The sequence below is a fragment of the Thamnophis elegans genome, chromosome 5 (assembly GCF_009769535.1).
Source record: "Thamnophis elegans isolate rThaEle1 chromosome 5, rThaEle1.pri, whole genome shotgun sequence".
In the NCBI taxonomy this organism is placed as follows: domain Eukaryota; kingdom Metazoa; phylum Chordata; class Lepidosauria; order Squamata; family Colubridae; genus Thamnophis; species Thamnophis elegans.
Window position 1 is genome coordinate 12457729 of NC_045545.1, and position 15496 is coordinate 12473224.

At 40.6% G+C, this 15496-nt stretch overlaps 1 protein-coding gene across 3 annotated transcripts in view; it reads left to right on the forward strand.

Annotated features, from left to right (window-relative positions):
* TGFBR3 (transforming growth factor beta receptor 3) overlaps positions 1–15496 on the forward strand; it is a 187180-nt gene that overhangs the window by 26859 nt on the left and 144825 nt on the right. For all 3 annotated transcript variants that reach the window (XM_032218372.1, XM_032218371.1, XM_032218373.1), the window contains exon 2: positions 11811–11986. In XM_032218372.1, the coding sequence (XP_032074263.1) occupies positions 11926–11986 (61 nt within the window). In that variant the 5' untranslated portion in view covers positions 11811–11925. The remainder of the gene's footprint in view (positions 1–11810; positions 11987–15496) is intronic.

Genomic DNA, 15496 nt, shown 5'->3' on the forward strand with positions numbered 1-15496 from the left:
TTAGGAGTCAAACATCAATGAGGCAGACAAAAAGCTGGAGCCTGTTCCCAATGTGAGCATGCGCAGAGTTGCTAGATGAAGGAAACAGCTAAGGAACAAGGGTCGACTTGGGAGTAAGGTTACAGGTGGACAGTGAATGCCCCCCCCCCATAGGGAATAAAAGAGGAGAGAAAGGGGAGGGGTGTTTGCAGGAGACAATTAATTCATTCCTGCATTCTTGTCAAGTATTGCTGCGTCTGAAAGGTTTGAGTTTGAGTTTCATTTTATTTATATGCCGCCCTATTCCCTGCGGGACTCAGGGCGGCACACAAACCCAAGGAGGGAAAGGGAAACACAAAAACTACAAATACAAGGCATTTAAAAACAACCAACAGCCACACGATTCGAGAGGGGAAGGGAACTCATCGACCCCAGGCCTGCCGACACAGCCAGGTTTTAACGGCTTTTCGGAAGGCCTGGAGAGAGGTGAGGGTCCGAATCTCTGCGGGGAGTTCGTTCCAAAGGGCCGGAGCTGCCACAGAGAAGGCCTTCCCCCGGGTAGTAGCCAGATGACATTGGCTGGTAGACGGAACCCGGAAGAGGCCTGCCCTGTGTGATCTAATGGGTCTTTGGGAGGTAATAATAAAAGGTATCGGCTTGGCCACTCTCCAAGCCTGATAAAGGTCGGTAATTGTGAACTATCTTGAAAGAATGTGGGCCGGGACCTTGCTGAAGAGGAATTCATTATAAATTAAACAAAAGAGGTTTATCAGGACGAGGACTCAGCTTTGTGCTGCTGGCGAAGCCTAGGTCAGAACGTATTCCTCCGCATTGATTATCGTATTATTATTCTGCATATAGCCAAGATAAGAATGTGAAGAGAAGATCATGTGGGAAGAGCAAATCCAATTAACCTACCTTGATTCTGCTAGAAAAGGGGTTGAATGTAAATTCAAGGGGCTGGTTTTAACCCTTAAAGCCTTTAATGGCCTGGGACCAAGTCTTGTCTCAGTTATGATAGTAAGTTGAGGACTATCTTATATATGGCTAGATCAGAGGTGGGTTCCTACCAGTTTGCACCTATTCGGTAGAACCGATTCATCAAATCTACCGAACCAGTTAGAAGAGGTTCCACCAGTGGACCCAGAAAGCAAGCCACATCTACAGAAGAGGTTTCAAAATTGGTGGGTGTGTAATGTCCCACAGTTATCTACGCATTAATAATGATCTAATAATATTTCTTTATACATTTTAGGGACCTTTCCTTACATAATTGGTGTTTTCTTTCATACTTTTGGATTTCTAATTTCTGTTTCTGTTAGTTGGCAATTGCTAAAACCAATCCCACGTGAAAAAGTATTCAAAGCCTTCTTGATTTTAATTGTCAATTTATTTGTTCCTGCACATTGTAATATTTATTCATTTACATATCTCTGTTTTTCCACTGTTGTGCAAACACAATTCCAGCAGCTCCTAACATGTGTAAAATTAAATATATATTATACTCCCTTTCAAATAGCCAACAAAATATTTCTGGTTTTAATTCCATATCTTGCTTTACGATTGCTTCTAACTACTAACTTCTGAATAGCTACTTGGACCGACCTGTACTAATTCATAATTTCATATCCGGTCACATGGGCAGCAACCCACTCCCATCTGGTCACATGGGTGGCAAGCCACTCCCACAAAGGAGGCCACACCCACAGAGTAGGTTCCAACAATTTTTGAAACCCACCACTGGGCTAGATGTCCAATTGTAAGGTTCAAATCCTTGGGATTTGAGCCAAGAGATTTTTGGTGGTGGTTTCTTCTCCTTAGCTTTGAAGCTCTTTGCTCTCTGACTCTTGTTTACCAAATGGTGATTACTGATGTGAAAATTGGAGGTGTTTGGTTCACTACACCATTGTGACAGCAGATAACTTGTAAAACTATATGGTTAACCATTTAGCTGTAGAGTCGGCATTCTTTCTTGCTCTTTCTGAAAATCGGATTTGGAGTCAGAGAAGAGTAGCCTTTTGAGAAGTGAAGACCAAAGAAGAAATGCTTGTCCACTCATCAAGCATAGATTGATAGGGATATTACACATTCTATATTGCAAGTTGATTAAAAAGTTAATTAAAAAAATGTTCACACAGGGAACAGTGAAATGGGTTGGAAAGTTTTCCACAGAATTTCTCACCCCACCCCACCCCTCCGGTACTTAATTTTAAATTAACTTTATTAGGGAGGGAGAATATTGTAAATAATGAAAGTCTAATGTGACATAACAAAGAAAAGTACTGAAAATAACACAGGTGGAATTATATGCTATAAAGCAAAAGCACTCAATCAGATGTCAATTCTGTCATTTGCAAATGTGATGCAAAGTTTGTAGGGATAGGTGAGTTCTTATCTTGGGATAGGTGTTTTAAATAAAGTCTGTATGTGCAATGTAATCCGTTAATAGCAATAGCACTTGGACTTATTTACTGCTCCAAAGTGCTTTACAGAAGTGGTGAATTCTAAATATTTTCCCTACCGGTTCTGTGGGCGTGGCTTGGGGGGATTATGTGACTGGGTGAGCGTGGCCAACTTTTTTTCATTTTTTAAAGTATTTTTTTCCTGCTGGTTTGGGTGAAAAAGCAACTGTCCCCAATTTTATGAGCCGAGGTGGCGCAGTGGTTAGGGTGCAGTACTGCAGGCCACTTCAGCTGACTGTTATCTGCAGTTCAGCGGTTCTAATCTCACCGGCTCAAGGTTGACTCAGCCTTCCATCCTTCCGAGGTAGGTGAAATGAGGACCCAGACTGTGGGGGCGATATGCTGACTCTGTAAACCGCTTAGAGAGGGCTGAAAGCCCCATGAAGCGGTATATAAGTCTAACTGCTATTGCTATTGCTAAAAATGCTTTAAAAAGTGGGGAAAAAAACTTCCAATGATCGCACGGCTCACAGTTGATCAGCTGTGAGCTGCGCGATCCTCGGAAGTTTCTTCTTTTTTTTTTACTACCGGTTCACAGAACCAAGGACATTTGTCCTTACCGGTTTGGCCAAACTGGGCCGAACCGGGAGGATTTTGCCCCTGCTTTACAGCACTAAGTGGTTTACAGTCAGAATATTGCTCCCAGCATTTTACGGACCTGGGAAGGATGGAAGGCTGAGTTAACCTTGAGCCAGTCAGAATCGAACTCCTGACAGTTGACAAAATTAGCTTGCAATATTTCACTCTAACCACTGTATCACCACGACTCTTAACAATAGCAGTAATAAGGAAGAGACAAGTGTCCGTATAAAATGAATAATGAAGGAGCACATATAATGCTGATTTGATGGTATTGGGACCCCATGGCATAATTCATCCATACATGGATTTTTAAAAAAATCCCTTTCAGGACTTGGTTAAAAAGAGCATTAAAACGGGCCAAGGTTAATGCCCTTCTGAATGTAAAAACTGTAATATGATTTAGCTGTCGGGCTGGTTTTAATTTTAAAAGGCTCTTTGGAAATATGTTTCTGGGAAGGCTGCTTTCATTTTTCTGAAGACTTTGTCTATTTTTTTTGTTCATTATTAATAACAAAAAGATGTCATTTGCAAGGTGGGCAATTGCAAAGTTGCCTTAATGTTTTTCAGGTGGTTATCCTTAGCAAGAAGGAGAGATAAATATAAATGTTACTGAGCCATAGAGGAGGAGGAAGAGGGAATAAAAATGGGAAACACAACTTTATAACAATCCATTCATCATAACGACATGCTGTATATATTTTAATAAATCAATTTAATGTTGCTCCTTGAATATACTTTGAGAGCCTTCCTTTGGCAATTGTGTTGAGGCCCTTCCACTGACATCATTAGATCCCTGCTGTATGATCCAGATCCTTGGTGGCTGGCTTAAATAAGGAGTTCCTCTTCTTGATATACTTCTTTGAAACGTACATGCACATGACTTTACATGAGGATGAGGACTAGCAACCTGTTCAATAGCTTGAGAACTATTTTTTATTTCTTAATTGCTTATTCCATGTATTTGTAGGTCACTTTGTCAAACCCATAAAACCGTACAGTAAAACCACAATAATAAACAACACAAAAATTAAACCCTACTACCACCATCCATCATCACCCAAAGAACTGTCCCCAATTTTATAGCATCTTCTGCTCCAAAAAGCCAACCTGATAGGATTGCAAGGAGGAGTCATTTCAAACCTACAGGACACACTCTTTCAGAGGGACAGGGCTGTGACTGAGAAGCTCCGCAGCCAGAGCTATACCCAGTTAATCTCCCGGGGAGGTATCGCCAACTTGCCCTGCCAACCTTCATGCAATCTGAATGCAATGAGCAGATTCCCTTGGTCCCAAAGGCAAAGGTGAGGACCAAAGCCATAAGTGGCATTGTAAGTAATGGACAGCAACTTGAATTGGACCCTGAGGCCCAACTGATGGCCTTTGAAGCTTCTGCAATGTAAGTGTTACTCTGCTGAAAAGGGAGCCAGGCAACAATAGGTGAGCTGCTGCATTCTGTGTCAATATCGCTTTTGACTTGTCTTAAGGCAACCCCATGTAAAACGAATTGCTATAGTCCAAATGTAAGATGAAAAGGGCACGATGCACTATTGCCAGAAAATGCACTCTGCAAAGGTCACAATCTATGTACTACTAGGAAGCGTACAAGGTCTCCAGCCCGTCCATCTGCCGATCTAGCAGGAATTTTAAATCCAAGAATAGCAATAGCAATAGCAGTTAGACTTATATACCGCTTCATAGGGCTTTCAGCCCTCTCTAAGCGGTTTACAGAGTCAGCATATCGTCCCCAACAATCCGGGTCCTCATTTTACCCACCTCGGAAGGATGGAAGGCTGAGTCAACCTTGAGCCGGTGAGATTTGAACAGCCGAACTGCAGAACTGCAGTCAGCTGAAGTAGCCTGCAGTGCTGCATTTAACCACTGCGCCACCTCGGCTCTTTGTCAAACCCAAGAAAAACTCCAATTGGGTACTTGTTTCTTTGGGGAAGAGGTATTTGTTCTAAAGCTAAAGATGGAACTGCCCTGGAACCATGGAAATGTTGACAAACGAGATCGGGATTCATTTTAAGCTTGTTCCATCCCATCTGTCTCCCACATCAAGTCTTCCATCGTATCTCCTGATCAAGCTAGGTAGAAATGTCTAACAAGGCATCATTACCTTGTTGATGATATATCACCCTAACCTGATCGATCATCTCCCCCCAGTGATTTTAAATAGCTATTGAAACAATTAGAAGAAAGGCCCTCCCCCGAACACACCAGTTGAATCTCTTATTCTGGAAAGAGCAAAATCGCTGTAAATTACACTCTGTAGAAGAATAGTTCCTCCATTGATAGGCGGTATTGAATGTTGATGAGAGAACAGGCAAAGTAAGGAGAGGTATTCACGTTGGATCATAAGAGTAACCAGTATCATTTCTGATCTGTCTTCGGGTCTGGACCTGATTGGAAGATATTCAGTTAATTTAGGGATGCTTGTTGTGGTCTGGCGGTGGCTTGTGGAGCTGGCAGAAGAGTTGGACAGTGAAGAGGTTGGGGAGGAACATGGGCCAGTCCTGGAGTCTGGGGAAGGCTCCAACGAGGGCAGTGGTAGCCTAAAATAATTGGGTTTGAGGAATGGTTTCTTGAAGAAAGTTGGACCATCTCTCTTCCAGGGCTAGAAAGATTACTTCTTCTCTCAAAGAGGCGCTCACTCACCAGTTCCTGAATTCAGTTCCCTCCCTAACAGTTCAAACCAGGGAAGAGGGCCAAGGATCTATCTCACACTTTGGGGAGCTCATCCCACAGGGAATCCTGTTTCAGAGAACCCTGCAAGACATCACCCTTATTGTCTCATTGGATTCTGTCCAGAAGACCTTGAATCCACCTCAGATATGAACAAGTCTGTCTACAAGTGCCTAGCAAAATGATCACAGAAGCCCAAAGAAAATTTTTCTGACTCACCATTTCTCAAAAGGGAGTGAGTTATGTTACCGTCCTACCCTCCTCCTTCCAAACAAGTTCCAGCTGCTCCAAAGTGGAGGGTAGATTAATTGTGTTCCCTCCCATTGTATACTGGGCCTGTGATGACTTGACACAAGCCTATGGTTGTCATGGAGGCAATGAAAACACAAGTAAATCTCATCTCCATGGCTTGGAGGTTCCCCACCGCCTAATGCCAATGGGGGAATCCACTAGCAGCTCAATGATGAGATCTAGCAGCTTGGGTGCAGAAAGTATCAGACATCAGGGCAAGTGGTCAACCCTGAGCCGGTGAGATTTGAACAGCCGAACTGCAGAACTGCAGTCAGCTGAAGTAGCCTGCAGTGCTGCATTTAACCACTGCGCCACCTTGGCTCATGCCTAAATAGCTCTGCATAGAGCCAGAGCGGGTGGATAGGAGCCGATTTCCGCTACGTTTTCAGGTGAACTGGCTGAACGCCACCTCTAGTACAGGTAGTCCTCGGCTTACAATTACAATTGGGTCCAAAATTTATGTTGCTAAGTGAGACATTTGTTAAGCGAATCACTGCAATTGTTAAATTAGTAACATGGTTGTTAAGTGAATCTGTTTCCCAATTGACTTTGCTTGTCAGAAGGTTGCAAAGGGTGATCACTTGACCCCAGGACACCGCAGCCGTCGTAAACATGAGTCCGTTGTCAAGCGTCTGAATGTCCATGGAGATGCTGCAACAGTTGTGTGGAAAACAGTCGTAAGTCACTTTTTAAAGTGCCATTGTAACTTTGAATGTTCACTAAACAAATGATTGTAAATAGAGGGCTACCTGCATTTATTTTCCTGTGGGTGTTCTTAAAACATTTACTTATCAACCTTCATTCAAATAGGATTTGAGGGCAGCGAAAAATCAATTTTCTAGATTTGATTCTGGTTCCGTTAGGAGAATAAATGCAGGCTTCCTGTTTGGAAAAGGATTTTACTTTTCTGAAAGAAAAAAAGAGAGCCTCATATACCTCACATGTTTTTACTTTTGGAAACCCATCGATGAACTTCCAGTAAATCTGTGGTTAGGCTTGGTATGCATTGTGAAGAACATATTATTTTGTTCTAAAGTCAACAGCAAAATGTTCTTCTGCTACATATGGACAGAATGATGGTTTTAATTTGTGCCTGTGGGTGTGTAGAAGGGAGGAGGAGAAGAACCAGCAACCACGGGAAACGTATCAGGGGGAAGTTTTGTCTTTTTTTGCCTTGTAAGCTTTGTGTGTGTGTGTGTGTGTGTGTGTGTGTGTGTGTGTGTGTCTGTGTGTTGGGGAATGTGTTGAAATGTCAAGCATGCATATCACCATCCTCGCATTTAGCATTCTGTTTGAAATCTCGGGATTTTCCCGAGTCTTCCCTTTGTCTCAGCATAGGTATGTTTCCACCATTTAGCATTTATTGATTTATTAAAGGAGTTAAAATAAAAACTTCATTGAAGTTTTTTTTATATAATAAAATAACAAACTACAGGTGGTCCTTGGCTAACGACCACAATTGAGCCCAAAATCCATGCTGCTGGGTGAGAAATTTTCTGAGTGAGTTTTGTGCCACTTTACGACACTTCTTGCCACATTTCTGCCAATTGGTCTCCGGACGCAATTCAAGGTGTTGGTTATTACCTTTAAAGCCCTACATGGCTTAGGGCCAGCCTATCTGCGAGACAGCCTACTGCCATACACCTCCCAACGGCCGATAAGATCCCACAGGGTGGGCCTCCTTCGGATACCGTCAGCCGGTCAGTGTCGGCTGGCGGGCCCCCGGAGGAGAGCCTTCTCTGTGGCTGCTCCGACCCTGTGGAATCAGCTACCCCCAGAAGTCCGGACCTTACCCACTCTCATGGCCTTCAGGAAAGCTGTTAAAACCTGGCTGTTCCAGCAGGCCTGGGGCTGTTGACCTTAGTGTTAAGGTCCAGCCCCGATTAGAACGTATGTGTGTTGTGAATTTTAAACTATTTTTTATTTTGCTTTTCTTTTTCTTCTTTCATTGTAAGCCTCCTGGAGTCCTCCGGAAATTTCTTAACTGAATCACTGCGGTTGTTAAATGAGCCAATGCCATCTGGCTACGACCCGGGGGAGGGCCTTCTCTGTTGCAGCTCCGGCCCTTTGGAAAGAACTCCCCGCGGAGATTCGGACCCTCACATCTCTCCTGGCCTTCCGAAAAGCCGTTAAAACCTGGCTGTGTCGGCAGGCCTGGGGTTGATGAGCTCCCTTCCCCTCTCGACAGGTGTGGTTGTTGGTTATTTTAAATGCCTGTTTTGTATTTGTATGTTCCCTTTCCCGTTTGAGTTGTTCGCCGCCCTGAGTCCCTATAGGGAATAGGGCGGCATATAAGTAAAATAAAACTTCAAACTTCAAATGAGTAAAGGTGGTTGTTAAGTGACTCTGATTTTCCCATTGACTTTGCTTCTCAGAAGATTGCAAAAGTGGATCACTTGATCCCGGGACACTGCAACCGTCATAAATGTGAGCCAGTTGTCTAGTATCCGAATGTAAATCACTTGACCATCGGATGCTGCAACGGTCATGTGTGAAAAGTGGTTTTAAGCCACTTTTTTCAGTGCCATTGTAATTGCAAACAGTCACTAAAATGAACTGTCATAAGTCGTGATCAAGGTATCTCGCCTGCCAGGTAAGAATATGTCAGTTAGAGTTAAGGAAAATAGATATAAAGTGATATGGAGGTGGTACCTAACACCACATAAATTAAATCAAATAGATGGTAAATATACAAATATTTGTTGGAGGTGCAAGAAAGAAGTTGGAACATATACACATATGTGGTGGGATTGCGATAGTGCACATAAAATATGGGACACGGTGTTTATTGTATAAGTTTGTATAAGTTTAGAGAAATTAGAACACTCTTGAATGTAAATTTAGATATGTCACCGAGAATTGCGTTACTGTTGCTGGTGGAAAAACGGGATATAAATGAAACAAAAAAAGGAATTGATTGTAAATTTGATAATGGCAACTAGATTAGTGATAGCTAAATATTGGGGACGAAATTGGGATATTCAAAGAAATGAGCGATATAATGAAATTTGGAGGATGGCAACAAATGATAAATTAACAACAAAAATTAAATTTTTAAAAAGGGATGATTAAAGCAAATAATTATAATGAAATATGGTTTTTTTTTTTTATAAAATCAATGTTGGTGGAACGCAAAGGGAATAAACCTACTCAAGAATATATGTTGTTTTAGAGGGGATAAGGGCACAATTGGAATATATTGTATATCTTTTAGTTGTTATAGACAAAGGAACGTAAGGGGAAAAGTTTTCGGGGTGTGTGCGTATTATAATATTTGTTTTTTTCCCTTTTTCTTTTTTCATATTTCTTTTTGCATTTACTATGTTTGTATTATTTGTATTTAAAAAAAATATTTAAAAAAGAGCATACCAGTAGAGGTTATCAAGAAAGAAACTACAGGCACTGAGAACAAAAACATCCAAACACAACCCAGAATGGAGATTTTAAAGGTTGTCCTTTAAAAAAAAACAGACCTCTGAGACTGACAGGGATGTCCTGATGTCATTTTATGCGGAAAATCAAAACAAGTCTTTGGCTCAATTAAAAGAATAAAATCACGTACTGTATTCAGTTTTGGCATTGGGTTGCTAGATTTTGGAAGACACATTTTTTATCCCTACCATAGCAAAATTTCTCTTTCCAACGCCTGCATTTATTACTTGATTGATTTGGTTTGATTTATAAGGCTGTTGGAATCTTTTGGATTGGAGATAAGGCTCTTTATGGCATGTCTATAGGAGAAGAGTAGGCAGAGGAAAGGGAGGAATCAGCCTGGAGTCGTTACATTGCTACAAGGGGTGTAAATCCAATATCCTCTTGAATTCCATTAACTCTTACCTAGCACTAATATAGTGCTGACGGTTAGATGCCTGTATATAGGCATGAGCAATAAATCAAGTTTACTGAAACTTATCATGTGCTTCTGGTGCTTCACACCTGACAATGTCCTGCAAAATGAAAATATAAAATGTGAAAGGAGCATCAAGAAAGTTGGTGGATTAAGATATCTGCTGTATCTTATATCAGCGGTCCCCAACCTTTTTGGAACTAGAAACCGGTTTCGCAGAAGACAATTTTTCCATAGACTGACGGGGTGGGGCAGTGGTGGATTGCAGGTGTACCGGTGCCTGCTGGGAGCACTGGTTACCGTTCCGGTACGGTGCTCCAGAGAGCCTGCCCACCCGCCGTCCTTACCTATATTTGAGCTCTTCGGCACTTCCGTGCACGGAGCATACAGCGCCTGCACAACGTCACGGAGTCATCGTGGAGCATCGCAGGAGGCAAGGACGCATGTGCGCGCTGCGCAGGTTCATGTGGTGGCCGCCAGGCCCCATTGCACCATACTGGTTGCAACGGGAGCCGGAACCCACCACTGCGGTGGGGAGAGGATTGTGCAGCCTAGATCCTTCGCATGGACAGTTTACAGTTGGGTTTGCGCTCCTATGAGAATCTCATGTCTGATGATCTGAGTTATAATTGAAGTGGTGATACTAGCACTGGGGAATGGCCTCAAATACAGATTAAGCTTCACTCACTCATCTACCTCTCAGCTCCACCTGTGTTACCTGGAGACTAAGGACCCCTGCTGTATAGGATTTTGGAAGTGCTCTGATAGCTAATAGGCAGTTTTTTGGTTCACCATCTTTCAAAACCAGTACAGATAAAATCTCATGCACAAAAAATATAAAATCATTGAGTACTGCTTCTGGGAATGGAAGTCAAGTTCATCCCAGGGGCCACAAAGTCGGGGAAGCTGCCCTATTTATAACACAGGTACTTTAAAATATTGTAATTTACTATAATGTATATAAGTTATTCAAAAGGATTTAAAAAAAAATCCAAACAATCATTATAATGCTCCAGTTGAATTTTTGAACCAATAAAGGACATTTAGGTCACTTATAATTTAGACATGCAAGTATAAATATTTAATACACCTTAGTGACTTTCATACAATATTATTATCATTAAAGGGAGAGCAATTCTATAACCACCTTCCTTATCTAAGGAAGTTTCCTTACCTTCTCATTTGTGGTATTCTACTGAATCAGGAACACAGAAGTGTAGTAGGTTTTGACCAGTGGTGGGTTTCAAATTTAGAACCTCTTCTGTAGGTGTGGCCTGCTTTGTGGGAGTGGCTTGCTGGCCATGTGACCAGGTGGGAGTGACTTGGCAGCCATGTGACTGGGTGGGTGTGGCCAACTTGTAAAATATGGCAAAACTACTTAACAACACTCTTGCTTAGCAACCAAAATGTTGGCTCAGAAACTGGCATTTGAAGCACGCAAGTCTTAAAGCTGTCAAGTTATAAGACTCTTGCGCCACTAACCTTTTAGGAAAAAAAAACACAGGGGTGTTCAAACTTGACAGCTTTAAGTCTTCAACTCCCAGAATTCCTCCTCTCGCTCTTCATCTTGATGATGTGCAGACGGGCGGGGGGGGGAGGGAGCTGGAACCGGTTCTAAACGGCACTGTAGATTTGTGGGACCTCTTCTATAGAAGAGGTTAGAACTGGCAGGAACCCACCCCTGTTTTTGATTTAGACCAAGGTTGTCCAACCTTGGCAATTTTAAAACCATGGCTGGCTGGAGAATTCTGAGAGTTGAAGTCTGCAAGTCTTAAAATTGCCAAGATTGGACAGCCCTGACTTAATACCCTGAAGCTAGAGAAAAGTTTTTGACAAGAAGACTATCTGTTGCTCTCTCTGATGGTTTATAAAGTAAGATTTTTTTTTTTAATGCTTTTGTGGAATGGTAACGGAAAATCATGTCTGCTTAAGCAATGTTCTAAAATTGGTTTTGAACATTTTTGCAGGTCATTACAAGGCTGGAGAACTTCCAAAGAATCCCCATTAATCCTTTTCTAAGATCAGCGCTGGTACAAAGCGCGATTGAAAGGAGATAATTGCGGAACTTGGGGTGTGGCAAAAATGACTTCATACTGTATCCTTCCAGCATTTGCTTTGATGATTGGATGTTTAGCATTTCCAGGTAAGAGAAATTAATTTTATTTGGGCTTTAGTGTACCTTATGTAATGAGCACTTAGTTTGAAAAATGGCTTTTTAAAGAATCCCTGTGAAATATTTTGTTAATCGTCTATTGCATTGGCTAAAGGCGCACACATTCAAATAAGACATATAATTTGAAATAACTGAGTAATAGAGTTGGAAGGGACCTTGGAGGTCTTCTAGTCTGACCCCCTGTTCAGTCAGGTAACCCTACACCCTACACCATTTCAGGCAAACAGTTGTTAAAAACCTCCAGTGTTGGAGGCAAGTCGACTCACTGATATTCTAACTGTCAGGAAATTTCTCCTTACTGGATAACAGGAAATAATATTAAGAAACTTATATTAATATACAACAAAGTGCAGTCTGATGCCCTAGAGAACCTTGATTATGACCTCCAGGATCCTAAATTTTCATTTTAATGTAACAAAACGTTATTAAATATACATTAAGGCTGATTTATTTGTGCTCCTGTCCTAACTTTCAAGAGTGTGCCACTGCATGCCATTCAAAGAGTAAAAATCAAAGGTGGTATTCAGCTAGTTCTGACAGGCTCTGGAGAACCGGTAGCGGAAATTTTGAGTAGTTCAGAGAACCGGCAAACAGGCTGGCCCCGCCCCCACTACCTCCCATCTTCCCAGCTGATCTTTTTTTGTCGCCATGAACAGGAGAACGGAGCTGGAAAGCAGGTTAGTGGGGTGGGGAGGGAATGGGGATTTTGTAGTAACCTTCCCCCAGGAGTGGGGAAAGAATTGGTATCCTTCCCCTGCCACGCCCATAAAGCCACGCCCACAAAGCCATGCCCACAGAACCTGTAGTAAAAACAAATTGAATTCTGCCACTGGTAAGAATGGCTTGATCTGGGGAAAAAGTGCTGGAATTCTCTGTACTGAAAAAGTTGAACTTTGTCTACCTATTGATTGAATTTTTTTGGTGTGAGCTTTTTTATATTGAAATCTCTTCAGGAAATGTTTGTTGAGTTTTCGTTATGTAAGTCATGGCAGAGAATGCTCTGTGTAGACAGTTTTGGTTTTGGAGGTCCCTATCTTAGCAGTCCTTAGCAGAATTATGAAAATCATTTGCATCTCTTGGACTAGGCCCTCTTTTTATTTTTTTTATTTTATTTTTTTATTTTAATTGAACAAAATTGAACAAAAACACAAAAAAAGAATCATTACATTTCATTACATCTTGTAGAAAGCGTGTCGATTGGTTACAGATAACTTTCGTGCATTTCTTCCACAGTCATTACTTATAGTTCATATTAGATTATACACTTTAAATCAAAAATCTTTGTATATTTTACTATCAGAGTACCACAATTCTCATTTGACTACAATTATTTGAACATGCTTTTACCTCAAATCATTCATACTTAAAGACACAACCACATAATGGCATTCATTAGCTATTTCAAAAAATCCTCCAATAACATTACACCTTTATAGCATCTTTTAAGTAAAAGTCAATTAATAAAGTTTCTAAGCCTTCCCCCCCCTTTTTATTTCCAACTCACTGACTAAAATTTATATCCAAGTTACTTTATCCAATACCATAGCATGTATATATTGTTAAACAATGTTCATTAACATTTCCTTGTTGTTATTATAATTGGCTAAAAATCATTTACTATTTAGGTCCCATCTCCTCTCATCAGGGCCCCCACCACCCCAAAAAAACCTTACACCTTTATAACAAGATCTAAATGAAAATTTGTTAATAAAATTTATAGGTCTTTTTCCCAAGTCACAATTTACAATTTATATCCAAATTTCTTTTACTAAATTGTCAATACATGTATATATCATTACGCTGTATCCATTATCATTTCATTATTATTATTTATGGTTAATTAATTGTTAGCGAGTAAACATTTAATAACAATCTAAAACAATCTAGGAGTTACAAAATTCCTACTTATTAATCACCAATAATTAAAAAACAAAATTTTTATTACCAACTTTCATTGTCAACCTTTATCTTTCCGGTAACAAAACAGTCTTATCTCTCTTGCCAATTGTCAGTCTTATTTTTATCTCCTTTATAAGGTTTTTATAGGCTTCTCTCTGCACTTTGTTGCTTGAAGGGTCTCTCAGATAATCTCCTTGCCCACCAGTTGCTACTAAAGTTAACTTGTCTTTGTTTGTCAATCTTGCTTCTGAAAAAAATTATCTTTTTATGTCTATAATCATTAGTATTTTTTTCTCTTCTGTGTCCTGGAATCTGTGGTATAGCTCCAATTCATCAAATTTCCTTTTCCACATTCCCTTTCCATTTTCACCCACATTTGCTCCATTAATAAATTCATCTATTGTCTTATTTTTATCTTCTATATCTTCATTCTCCCCTTTAATTTTTGGGACTCCAACCCCATCATCTTTTGCTTGTAAGGACGACTAGTCTTTCCAGCTTCTTCTCAATTCTCCCATATCCTTCCAATAGATTTTGAATTCCAGCCAAGATATTTTGGAATTTTAAAGTTTCCTCATCTAAGTATTGACCCATGTTTTCAAAACAGAAGAGAGAAAGAAAAAAGAAAAGAAAAACTAATAATGACTGCGAGTCTAGTCTTCTAGGCCTCTCTTACTTTTATTTTAAATTGACTTAAACACAAGTTCTTTTATGCTCTTCTTTCTTTCTTTCTTTCTTTCTTTCTTTCTTTCTTTCTTTCTTTCTTTCTTTCTTTCTCTGCCAAAATAATTCTCAGAGGCACCTGTAAAAACAGTTCGTGCCCTTGGTTTTTTATCAGTTTCTGTAAACAAGTTGCAAACCCTTCAGCTGCAAAGTTAGTGAAGTCAAATAAAGAAAGATACGTTGTTTCAAAAAAGTCCGACTGGCAGTTAATTTTCACCTTCTGTAGGAAACAAAGTTCTTTAGATTGCTTTTAGTGTGATTTAATAATAAGTAGTTGGAAGAATTGTTAAAATAAAAAGGAAGGTTTTAATCTAGAAGTCAAAAAATAAAGCAACAAGAAGCAGAAGAGAAAAAAAATCAATCCCTTCACTTTAAGAGGAGAGATGAAGAACGTTATGAGCATTTCAATCCACAAAAAATAGGTACAATGACAAAGGAAAAAAAAACTTTCCATAGCAATCCCATTAGGATTATTTTCACCACTCAGTTCTTTTGTTTAAGGAACTAATTTGGCTTTAAAGAAACATTTCTTTGGGCAGTCTTTAGCAAAATAGAAAAAATACCTCACCAGATGGACTCACTTTCTCTTTTCACTTCCTTCCTTCCGGAGTGTCCCGATTTCATCAGCCTAGGGGCTGCCTGTTTACCGCGGGCTTGAAGCACTTCCCTTGTGTCTATCAGGGATTTTGCGATATCCCGGAAACCAGCAAGGCTTTGTCTTCCTGATCCCCATCTCTACGGGACGGTTTAGGTCTCAATGGACCCCCCAGCGGCAAAAGTGTCAACAGTGGTTTCAGAGTATCAAGACCACACATTGTAACATCACGACGTGGCTCCTCCCAAAATATCACCTCTGTT